The 12,132-nt window shown below is 44.5% G+C and overlaps 1 protein-coding gene across 1 annotated transcript in view; it reads right to left on the minus strand.

Annotated features, from left to right (window-relative positions):
- The window catches only part of WDR64 (WD repeat domain 64), an 86,788-nt gene extending 82,981 nt beyond the window's left edge, over positions 1 to 3,807 (minus strand). The window contains exon 1 of the mRNA XM_040419780.1: positions 3,669 to 3,807. Coding sequence (XP_040275714.1) covers positions 3,669 to 3,807 — 139 coding nt within the window. The remainder of the gene's footprint in view (positions 1 to 3,668) is intronic.
- Positions 3,808 to 12,132: the final 8,325 nt, after the last annotated feature.

A 12,132-nucleotide genomic window follows, 5' to 3' on the forward strand; every position in this document is an offset into this window, starting at 1 on the left:
AGGGATCATTATTTCAGAAGACTTAAAGGTAGGCAGACAATGTCACAGAGCAGCAGGAAATGCTAGCAGAATGCTTGGGTGTATAGCAAGAGGAATTACCAGTAGAAAGAGGGAGGTGCTCATGCCGCTCTACAGAGCACTAGTGAGACCTCATTTGGAGTATTGTGCTCAGTACTGGAGACCATATCTCCAGAAGGATATTGATACTTTGGAGAGAGTTCAGAGAAGAGCTACTAAACTGGTACATGGATTGCAGGATAAAACTTACCAGGAAAGATTAAAAGAACCTTAAAATGTATAGCTTGGAAGAAAGACGAGACAGAGGGGATATGATAGAAACTTTTAAATACATAAAGGGAATCAACAAGGTAAAAGAGGAAAGAATATTTAAAAGAAGAAAAACTGCTACAAGAGGACATAGTTTTAAATTAGAGGGGCAAAGGTTTAAAAGTAATATCAGGAAGTATTACTTTACTGAGAGAGTAGTGGATGCATGGAATAGCCTTCCTGCAGAAGTGGCAGCTGCAAATACAGTGGAGGAGGTTAAGCATGCATGGGATAGGCATAAGGCCATCCTTCATATAAGATAGGGCCAGGGGCTATCCATAGTATTTAGTATATTGGGCAGACTAGATGAGCCAAATGGTTCTTATGTGCCGACACATTCTATGTTTCTATGTAATAATGGGGTTAATGAGGCATAAGGGCTGATGATGGGGCTAATGAGGCAAAAGGGCTGATTATGGGGGCTAATGAGGCATAATGGGGCTAATGAGGCATAATGGGGGCTAATGAGAGGCATAATGGTGCTAATGAGAGGCATAAGGGCTGGTAATGGGGGCTAATGAGGCATAAGGTCTGATGATGAGGGCTAATGAGGCATAATGGGGGCTAATGAGAGGCATAATGGGGCTAATGAGAGGCATAAGGGCTGATAATGGGGGCTAATGAGGCATAAGCGCTGATGATGGGGGCTAATGAGGCATAAGGTCTGATGATGGGTGCTAATGAGGCATAATGGAGGCTAATGAGAGGCATAATGTGGGCTAATGAGGCATAAGGGCTGATAAAGGGGGCTAATGACATAAAGGCTATATATATATACATACATACATACACACGCGCGCGCGCGCGCGCGCGGTGTGTGTGTTTGTGCTTTAGAGTGCACACCCTAATGCAATAGGCTGCGCACGCCTATGAACGTTATGTTGTAGCATTCCTGCTAGATGTTTATAAATGAATTACTAGCAGTTTGTAATGAAGGTGCAGATGGGCTTTACCAGCTGAGGGTGTGTCCCTGCACAGTCTGAAAGTGGTAGCATTGATTAGATAATGTCAGACTGTGCAGTGACAAGTTCTCTTTAAAGGGGTATTCTCATCTTCCCTTTTCATACTTACCTTCCTTGAGCGCGACGTTCACTTCCTGGATTCTTCTCCCGGCGGGGCCGCGCTTGCGCAGAAGACTGAAGATTTTGTCGCCGCCGCGCATGCGCCATGGTGACTTATTCCTGGCCTGTATAGTACAGAGCCGGCATGCGCATTCGCGGTTCTGTACCATACTGGCCAGGAAGAAGTCATCATGGCGCATGCGCGGCGGCATGCGCGTTCAGGACATTGCGCGGCCCAGTCGGGAGAGAATCTTCAGTCTTTGGGATTTGACAGGAGAGGTGGCCGTAACCAGGGGAGACCAAAGACAACATCAGGTAAGAGGGGACTTATTTTTTTTTTTAAAAAGGGTGGGAATTGGGTAATAACATGTATTTAGAAAAATTATCACTGTCAAATCATTAACAGATTTAACAGTGATCATTAAGATGAGAATACCCCTTTAAGTCTGGTGTATGAAACATCAGTCTTCATAAACCACCCCCTATGTGCTGCAGCAAGTCTGCATTTCTGTATGTATATGTAATAACAACTTCATGAGGCAAGATGCGATAAATTTATTAAGGGGTACATCTTTTGTCAGTCTGTGCACCAGAAAGACAGTAGATCTGCACTGCAATACCTACTAAATTTTGGCATAAATTATAGCAATCTGTCAGGCTGGGGTTTAGCCCCCTTCCCTATAGCAAATCTGTGGCTGGAGTTTGGCCCTGCCAAGCTCAACCACTTTTTGAAATGTTGCAAAAGTAGCATGAATTTGAAAAAAGTGGCAAATTTTTGTGTAAAATCAAAAATGATGTCAGGCCAGCACACATGCCCTGCCACCACAATCAGTCAGAAGGCAACAAACTCTATATAATCCCATCACTGCCATCAGTAGCAACAGTTATAGAAATCTGGTGTTTCGTTCACTCCTCTTTCCACTGGTCCATGAAGTGTGACTTTTTATACTATGACCCGCTAGTCTACAAACCGTATCTCTGTCTCATCCTTGGCATTCTGACTACCATATCTGTGCTTGAACTTTCTCCACGAGTGACTTTTTTTCATCTACTGACTACACTTCAGTCTACAAATTTTTTGTTTGTCTCACCAGTTCTCAACCCAACCATTATGGCAATGCTAAAGGCAATTGTTTGCTACAGGAATGTGGTTCTGGTCTGACAAAACCATTTGATCTGCTGCACATTCTCCTTCATCAAGGATACATTTTTTCAAAAATTTGACATCAAGAACTTCATTGAGGCTGCATAGGTCAGGAACATTCCTGATGCTGGACTGATGTGCAAATGGCTTGTGCAAAGTTGTATGTGAAACTGCACTACTGCCTCCTCAGAAATAACTCCCAAAGAAACTTGTAAGGATTGTGCAATGCCTCCAAGGTTCAGACCCTCAAGAGTAACCCCAAAACTAATGTCAGACATTTAGCATCGATTTATACCTCCAAGGGAAGGCTGAGAAATACAGGCATATAATGGTACATGTTGCCCATAAGCTGCTATGTTAAAAACTATATATCAACTTTTTTGCAGGACACCTCTCTATGGTCAACTATGCTTTCCTATAAAGTTGAAATTGGTATACTGATGTCTACTGGCCAGAACGATGCCAAAAGGATACTCTGTTGAATGGACTCATCTGTGTTTGAAAGGAATCCTAGAAATACAGTACATTTTCCTATGCAGAAGGAGCCTTACAAGTATGTATGCTGGACATAGAGCTTAACCATGGTATGAACAAAGCCTAAGATGTAACCTGTCCAGTAAACTATTTCCAGTAATAGAGTTGTGATGCCAGATACAGCCCATGGCCAAGAGTGACCCTTTTTCTAATCATAAATAGTCCCTTTAGGAACCAGTTTAACGCATGTTTTTATTGTGAATCTAAACTAGTGTAGCCTCATGTGCTACCTTACATTATGACTATACTGTTAGGTTATACATGTGGGCAATAAATACACTCAAAAAAAATGTGTCACCAGTTTTATAGGGGCCTAGCTGAGGGCAACATAAGTGACAGATCCCCTTAGCAAAATGCTGAATCACTTTCTTTAATTGACTGTATTGAACAGCTCCAGTGCATAATGATGAGTCCCAATATTTATGAGCTCATGGCTCTCCCCGCCCACCTGCTGCTGATTCATATGGAAAACCTGTCATTCAGAGGCAGGTGGGCAGGGAGGGCTGTGACCTCATGAATATGGGGACTCATGGACATGAGCTGGAGCTGTTACAACCTAGCAGCATAAAACTGGTGACAGATCCCCTTTAAAGATAACATACCTTCTTGTTTAGAACCTTCAGTCTTATCCACTTTATTTTGGGCAACTATTGATCTTATTAATCTTTGAAACTCTTCCAAGGAAGACTTGAAGTTGGTTCTGTCGAGAAGCTGAGATGGACTGTCTACCTCAGATGCCATTTTGTTAGTAAACTTGTAGATAGAATGTCCCCTCTAGGTCGAGAACCAAGTGTGAGGTCACAAGACAAAGGGGAGAGTTGGTGTAAAGTAGAACTGGCTTAGTTGCCCATAGCAACCATCAGATTTCACCTTTCATTTTCCAGCGCTCCTTTGGAAAAATGAAAGGATCAGGCTGATTCGTTGGTATGGGCAGTTTTCCTTTGCACCAGTTTTGATAAATCTCCACTACTGTGTCCTTGGAGGGCAAAATAACTGAAAAATCTTAGAGGTTGGGCCTCAAACATTTATCATCAAATGTATCATTTCTGGGGTCCAATTGCAGGGACCCCCACTGCTGACTTGTATGAGGATCGGCAAGTTACCTGTATGAATGGCGCATTGGTACACTGATCCTTTCACTTTTATAGGGCTGATGGAAATAGCTGAGAACTAGTTACATAGGGCAGTGGTTAGTGGGGTTCCAGCAGTCTGTGGATATTTATCACCTATACTGTGGATACGTGAATAATGTTGCTCATGGACAAACAGCCTTTAACCTTTGTATAATAAAAGCCTATGGAAATTCCTAAAATACGGGTGCATTTACTAAAAGATTGGTGTCACACTCCAATCTTAGAAAAAACTCAGCTGAAGTAAAATGCAGCAAATTTATAAAGAGCTATATGCCTGTCAATCATACTGCATCTTGTGCTGTCTGTGACCAAAAACCTATTTTATATAAATCTGTTATACTTAGTTATCATTTTTGCAGGTTTTCATAACTCCTCTGAGTTAAGCAGAATGGACACAAAGCTGACTTTCATTGATAGATTGCAGCAGATAGTTAAAAGGGTTTTCTGGGACAAAATGAAAATAAAGCGTTATGTTGTACCTGCTGAAAGAACATTGGTTTTATATAATTTAGCGGCAGCGATCATGTGACAGTACCGTTCTCTGTCTCAGCACTTCTGCTAAGATGCTGTTCTGTATACATAGATCTGTCTGTGCAATGTACAGGTGTCACTGACATCATGTACACTGCACTTGGAATCTAAGAAAAAGCAGCAACGTTTCCCCAGCAGATGCACAGTAGCAGTGAGGCAGTAGTCGGCGTAATGCCTGCTGGGTTGGCAGGAATAGTGATGTCGCGAACATAAAATTTTCAGTTCGCGAACAGCGAACGAGAACTTCCGCAAATGTTCGCGAACTGGCGAACCGGGCGAACCGCCATAGACTTCAATAGACAGGCGAATTTTAAAACCCACAGGGACTCTTTCTGGCCACAATAGTGATGAGAAAGTTGTTTCAAGGGGTCTAACACCTGGACTGTGGCATGCCGGAGGGGGATCTATGGCAAAACTCCCATGGAAAATTACGTAGTGGACGCAGAGTCGGGTTTTAATCCATAAAGGGCATAAATCAACTAACATTCCTAAATTGTTTGGAATAACGTGCTTTAAAACATCCAGTGTGTGTATACGATCAGGTATGATGTTGTATCGATCAGGTAGTGTAAGGGTTACGCCCGCATCACAGACATTGACAGACCAAACTCCCCTTTTAATGCACCGCAAACAGTTCATTTGCACAACCGCAAACTCCCCATTTGCACAAGGTTGGATACCAAGCTAGCCACGTCCCGGTGATGTCATTGAAGGTTTCTTCCTCCACCCAGCCACGTACAACACCAAGGGTCCCCGAAAGGTCAATTGAATTGATTTTTCGAACGGGGAGATGGTTAAAAAAACGCTGGCTCCCTCCCCTTTGTTTTTATCCACGGTGACTGCGTCTGCGCCGTGCAATTTACTGTCACACCCGATATGAGTGGTATTTTCTGTAGTACTATTCTCATCAGTTTAATCCCTCTAACGTCCCCAATCTGGGTGCCATTTATTGAATAGATTTTTCGAACGGGGAGATGGTATCAGTGGTTGGCACTGGCAGTGGGCACACTACAGTCAGTAGAAGCGGGCCTGACACACACTGGCAGCAGGCAAGCAACTGAAATTACACTAAAGTGTAAAAATTAAATGCCTTATTTATCGGCAAGCTACTGTGCCACCCGGTATGAGTGGTTGGCACTGGCAGTGGGCACACTACAGTCAGTGGAAGAGGGCCTGACACACACTGGCAGCAGGCAAGCAACTGAATTTAGACTACTGTCTAAAAATTAAATGCCTTATTTATCGGCAAGCTACTGTGCCACCCGGTATGAGTGGTTGGCACTGGCAGTGGGCACACTACAGTCAGTGGAAGAGGGCCTGACACACACTGGCAGCAGGCAAGCAACTGAATTTAGACTACTGTCTAAAAATTAAATGCCTTATTTATCGGCAAGCTACTGTGCCACCCGGTATCAGTGGTTGGCACTGGCAGTGGGCACACTACAGTCAGTGGAAGCGGGCCTGACACACACTGGCAGCAGGCAAGCAACTGAATTTAGACTACTGTCTAAAAATTAAATGCCTTATTTATCGGCAAGCTACTGTGCCACCCGGTATCAGTGGTTGGCACTGGCAGTGGGCACACTACAGTCAGTGGAAGAGGGCCTGACACACACTGGCAGCAGGCAAGCAACTGAATTTAGACTACTGTCTAAAAATTAAATGCCTTATTTATCGGCAAGCTACTGTGCCACCCGGTATGAGTGGTTGGCACTGGCAGTGGGCACACTACAGTCAGTGGAAGAGGGCCTGACACACACTGGCAGCAGGCAAGCAACTGAATTTAGACTACTGTCTAAAAATTAAATGCCTTATTTATCGGCAAGCTACTGTGCCACCCGGTATCAGTGGTTGGCACTGGCAGTGGGCACACTACAGTCAGTGGAAGCGGGCCTGACACACACTGGCAGCAGGCAAGCAACTGAATTTAGACTACTGTCTAAAAATTAAATGCCTTATTTATCGGCAAGCTACTGTGCCACCCGGTATCAGTGGTTGGCACTGGCAGTGGGCACACTACAGTCAGTTGAAGTCGGCCTGACACACACTAGCAGCAGGCAAGCAGCTGAAATTACACTAAAGTGTAAAAATTAAATGCCTTTTTTATGCAAAGTCCTGTGCCAGCCGGTATGAGTGGTGGGCACTGGCAGTGGGCACACTACAGTCAGTGGAAGTCAGCCTGACACACACTGGCAGGCAACTAACCTTAGATTAAAGTGTAAAAATTAAGTGCCTATTTTTTAAGCAAAGTCCTGTGCCACTCGGTATGACAGGGGTGGGCACTGGCAGTGGGCACACTACAGTCAGTTGAAGTCGGCCTGACACACACTAGCAGCAGGCAAGCAGCTGAAATTACATTAAAGTGTAAAAATTAAATGCCTTTTTTAAGCAAAGTCCTGTGCCAGCCGGTATGAGTGGTGGGCACTGGCAGTGGGCACACTACAGTCAGTGGAAGTCAGCCTGACACACACTGGCAGGCAACTAACCTTAGATTAAAGTGTAAAAATTAAGTGCCTATTTTTTAAGCAAAGTCCTGTGCCACTCGGTATGACAGGGGTGGGCACTGGCAGTGGGCACACTACAGTCAGTTGAAGTCGGCCTGACACACACTAGCAGCAGGCAAGCAGCTGAAATTACATTAAAGTGTAAAAATTAAATGCCTTTTTTAAGCAAAGTCCTGTGCCAGCCGGTATGAGTGGTGGGCACTGGCAGTGGGCACACTACAGTCAGTGGAAGTCAGCCTGACACACACTGGCAGGCAACTAACCTTAGATTAAAGTGTAAAAATTAAGTGCCTATTTTTTAAGCAAAGTCCTGTGCCACTCGGGATGACAGGGGTGGGCACTGGCAGTGGGCACACTACAGTCAGTTGAAGTCGGCCTGACACACACTGGCAGGCAACTAACCTTAGATTAAAGTGTAAAAATGAAGTGCCTTTTTTTTAAGCAAAGTCCTGTGCCACACGGGATGACAGGGGTGGGCACTGGCAGTGGGCACACTACAGTCAGTTGAAGTCGGCCTGACACACACTAGCAGCAGGCAAGCAGCTGAAATTACACTAAAGTGTAAAAATTAAATGCCTTTTTTATGCAAAGTCCTGTGCCAGCCGGTATGAGTGGTGGGCACTGGCAGTGGGCACACTACAGTCAGTGGAAGTCAGCCTGACACACACTGGCAGGCAACTAACCTTAGATTAAAGTGTAAAAATTAAGTGCCTATTTTTTAAGCAAAGTCCTGTGCCACTCGGTATGACAGGGGTGGGCACTGGCAGTGGGCACACTACAGTCAGTTGAAGTCGGCCTGACACACACTAGCAGCAGGCAAGCAGCTGAAATTACATTAAAGTGTAAAAATTAAATGCCTTTTTTAAGCAAAGTCCTGTGCCAGCCGGTATGAGTGGTGGGCACTGGCAGTGGGCACACTACAGTCAGTGGAAGTCAGCCTGACACACACTGGCAGGCAACTAACCTTAGATTAAAGTGTAAAAATTAAGTGCCTATTTTTTAAGCAAAGTCCTGTGCCACACGGGATGACAGGGGTGGGCACTGGCAGTGGGCACACTACAGTCAGTTGAAGTCGGCCTGACACACACTGGCAGGCAACTAACCTTAGATTAAAGTGTAAAAATGAAGTGCCTTTTTTTTAAGCAAAGTCCTGTGCCAGCCGGTATGAGTGGTGGGCACTGGCAGTGGGCACACTACAGTCAGTGGAAGTCAGCCTGACACACACTGGCAGGCAACTAACCTTAGATTAAAGTGTAAAAATTAAGTGCCTATTTTTTAAGCAAAGTCCTGTGCCACTCGGGATGACAGGGGTGGGCACTGGCAGTGGGCACACTACAGTCAGTTGAAGTCGGCCTGACACACACTGGCAGGCAACTAACCTTAGATTAAAGTGTAAAAATGAAGTGCCTTTTTTTTAAGCAAAGTCCTGTGCCACACGGGATGACAGGGGTGGGCACTGGCAGTGGGCACACTACAGTCAGTTGAAGTCGGCCTGACACACACTAGCAGCAGGCAAGCAGCTGAAATTACACTAAAGTGTAAAAATTAAATGCCTTTTTTATGCAAAGTCCTGTGCCAGCCGGTATGAGTGGTGGGCACTGGCAGTGGGCACACTACAGTCAGTGGAAGTCAGCCTGACACACACTGGCAGGCAACTAACCTTAGATTAAAGTGTAAAAATTAAGTGCCTTTTTTTAAGCAAAGTCCTGTGCCACACGGAATGACAGGGGTGAGCACTGGCAGTGGGCACACTACAGTCTGTGGGCCTGCAGCTCCTCACACACAGGCAGGCCAGGCAACTGCAATATGTATATAAAGGAAAAAAAAAAAGCAGACTAATGTTGCAGCCCTAAAAAGGGCTTTTTGGGGTGCTGTCAGGACGCTGTCCTTACAGCAGAGATCAGATGAGTCTTTCAGGACTGGAGTGGACACTGAATTCACTAGCCTAGCTATCGATTTCCCAATTAAATCAGCAGCAGTTACAGTCTCCCTCCTCTCACTAAGACTGCAGCTTCAGAATGAATCTAAAATGGATGCTGTGCAGGAGGTGGGAGGGTCTGGGAGGGAGGGTATGCTGCTGATTGGCTGGAATGTGTCTGCTGACTGTGAGGTACAGGGTCAAAGTTTGCTCAATGATGATGTATAGGGGGCGGACCGAACATCGCATGTGTTCGCCCGGCAGAGGCGAACGCGAACAAGCTATGTTCGCCGGGAACTGTTCGCCGTCGGATAGTTCGGGCCATCTCTAGGCAGGAACGGAGCGCTGAAATCAACGAAACCGGGAAGTCTGCGCTATTAAAATCCGGGCATCCAGCAGTGAGAGCTAAGACGGAGTAAATAAAGCAAAAATGAAGAAAGAAGGCATTTGGTGCAATTGAGAATGGGATTAGGGGTAGAACATGACAATAATTATTCTGATTTTTAGTATCAGAAAACCCCTTCAACATAGGAGAAACTAAGCTTTGCGGAGCTCTGTATTTGTGTTCAGCATTTTGTTGTGAGCAGAGCCATAAATTGGAGCTCCGAGACCTTAAAGGGGTAATCCAAGATTTTTTTTTTTACTGATGACTTGTCCTCTGGATAGGTCATCAGTATCTTATTGGTGGGGTCCGACACCTGGGACACCCGCCTATCAGCTGTTTGAAACAGTGGTGCTAGCCGTAGCACCATGGCCTTCTCTCAGCTTTTCCTAGGCTGAGTGACGACACGTTCATCTGTCACACGGCCTAAGAGCAGATCAGCCCCATTCAAGCTCCGTACAGCATTAAAACGTATGGGCTCCGGTGAGTTGAAATTAGTTATTATCGAAGTCTTGTGAGACTTTGGTGAATAACTTCGGCATTTGATTTTTAAACTTTAAAACCATTTTAAAACAGGAATAAAAAGTTGGCTCCAGCTGGTACATCGGTATCAAAGCCGACTTTGGATCCAAGTTTTAGAATGATTCAAGTTGAAAAATCAAATCCTGAAGTTATTCACTGAAGTCCCGAGAGACTTCGGTAATAACGAATTTCCCTCACCAGAGCCCATACCTTTGAATGCTGAATGCTGAACGGAGACGAATCTCGGTACATCATTCAAATGAAGTTTTTAGCGAATCGACTTCAGATCTTGGATCTGAAGGTTGATTCACTCAACACTAATTACAAGCATCAATCCTGTGTGGAAAAAAAGAAGCAGAAGAAAACTGCACCTTCTACTTATCTAAATTTACTTAGTACCTAAAGGCCCTATTACAACGGAGAAAATATCATACTGATTCTCGTGCTTGCGAGAGAAAATGAACGAGAATGTGTGATGTAATAAGTATGAACGATTCAAAGATGAGTAACAAATCGCTAGTTACAGTACTCGTCCATCGTGATCTTTCAACATGCTAAAAAATTTATAGATCTGTTCGTATAATATGGAGTCGTCTACTCGCTAACTATCTCATAAAACCCTCTTGACCAAGCATCTGTTCACTATCTTTACATGTAATAACGAACGATTTAAAAGTGAACAAGTAACGACTGCAATTCCGAATGATTATGTGTATAAAAAACGAAATGTTCATCACTAACGAGTCGCTACATCTTTGATCGTTTATCGTGATCTGTATGACATCTGCTGGTGTGTAATAGTACGTTTAGCAGAAAGCATTTATGCTTTGGTGGTACCGGTAATTACTTATCCAGTTCTAATCCTAATTTTTGAAATTATTCCTGTGCTCTAATCTTATTTAGTCATCCAGTTCTGACAAATGCTTAAGACTGGATTAGGTATAAAGTAACGTGTCCATTGTGTGAAAGACATGGTGTAAAATGTAATGTAGGGTCAATTTCAGCATGTCTAATGTCACCAAGGAGCCCTTTTCTTGGGATGCTTTTGACTTTCTGGCCCTGATTTTAGCTACTGTTGGTATCTGTGGAATATGCAGTAACCTGCTTAAAAAAAGATTTGTACTAGATAAATACACATAGTACAAAAAAATACATAATAGTTACACACTGGACAGAGGGAGAAAGAGGGGGGAAAAATTATTTCAGAAAGCCTGAAACTTCCTAAGTGGTGATGAGATCCAAGGAGACTAAATATTTATCATAATATCCTTTATACTTACATAATCCTTGTTCATACCAAATCATATTATTCAGCATAATTCTCCAAACCGCAATTGAGGGAATGCTAGTAGACATCTACAGATTAAGAATCTACATCTTGGCATACATCAAAGCTCTCCCTATCGCACCAGATATGCAATTTGGAACCTTAAAGGAGTGTCACGATGCGCTCTGTGTGGAAGCGGGGACGGCCGGGGCACGCTCGCGTCATCAGCGCGCCCGGCGTCGCCCGCTCCCATGGTAACCACACTGGGGCTGAGCGCCAAGCTGATCACTCGGCGTTAGGCTGCATTAGAACTCAAGAGTCATGTGACGCTGGCCACGCCACATGACTCCACCAGCGCCCTTTTTAAACAGGCAATCTGCTGGCCACAGATTGCCTGTTATTGAGGTCCTTCCTGCGATATTCTTACCTGGTTTGTTGTTCCTGCTTGGCTTCTGATTTCCCGTCCGTCTCATCCTTTGGTCTTGGCGTTCCCTCCTGGTTTTGACTTTGGCTTATCCTGACGATCCTCTGCTTGCTCCTCCGGTACCTTTCTGCTCTCTTGGTTATTGACATGGCTTGTTTGACTTCCCTGTTGCTTGTGTTGTTTGTCTTCCCTTACTATCCAAGCTAAGGGTTTGTCAACCAGTTGTCCCTTGTCGCTAGGACTTGCGAGGCAAGTAGGCAGGGACAGGGGTACGGGTGGAGTTCAGTGGTCACTTCCCCACCCCCTGTGTGTGTGACAGAATAACAGGCCAAATTACCACTGTTATCATGAATCCTTTGGTTACTCTGACGGAGCATGTTTCTAA

Source organism: Bufo bufo, chromosome 2 (assembly GCF_905171765.1).
Source record: "Bufo bufo chromosome 2, aBufBuf1.1, whole genome shotgun sequence".
NCBI lineage: Eukaryota > Metazoa > Chordata > Amphibia > Anura > Bufonidae > Bufo > Bufo bufo.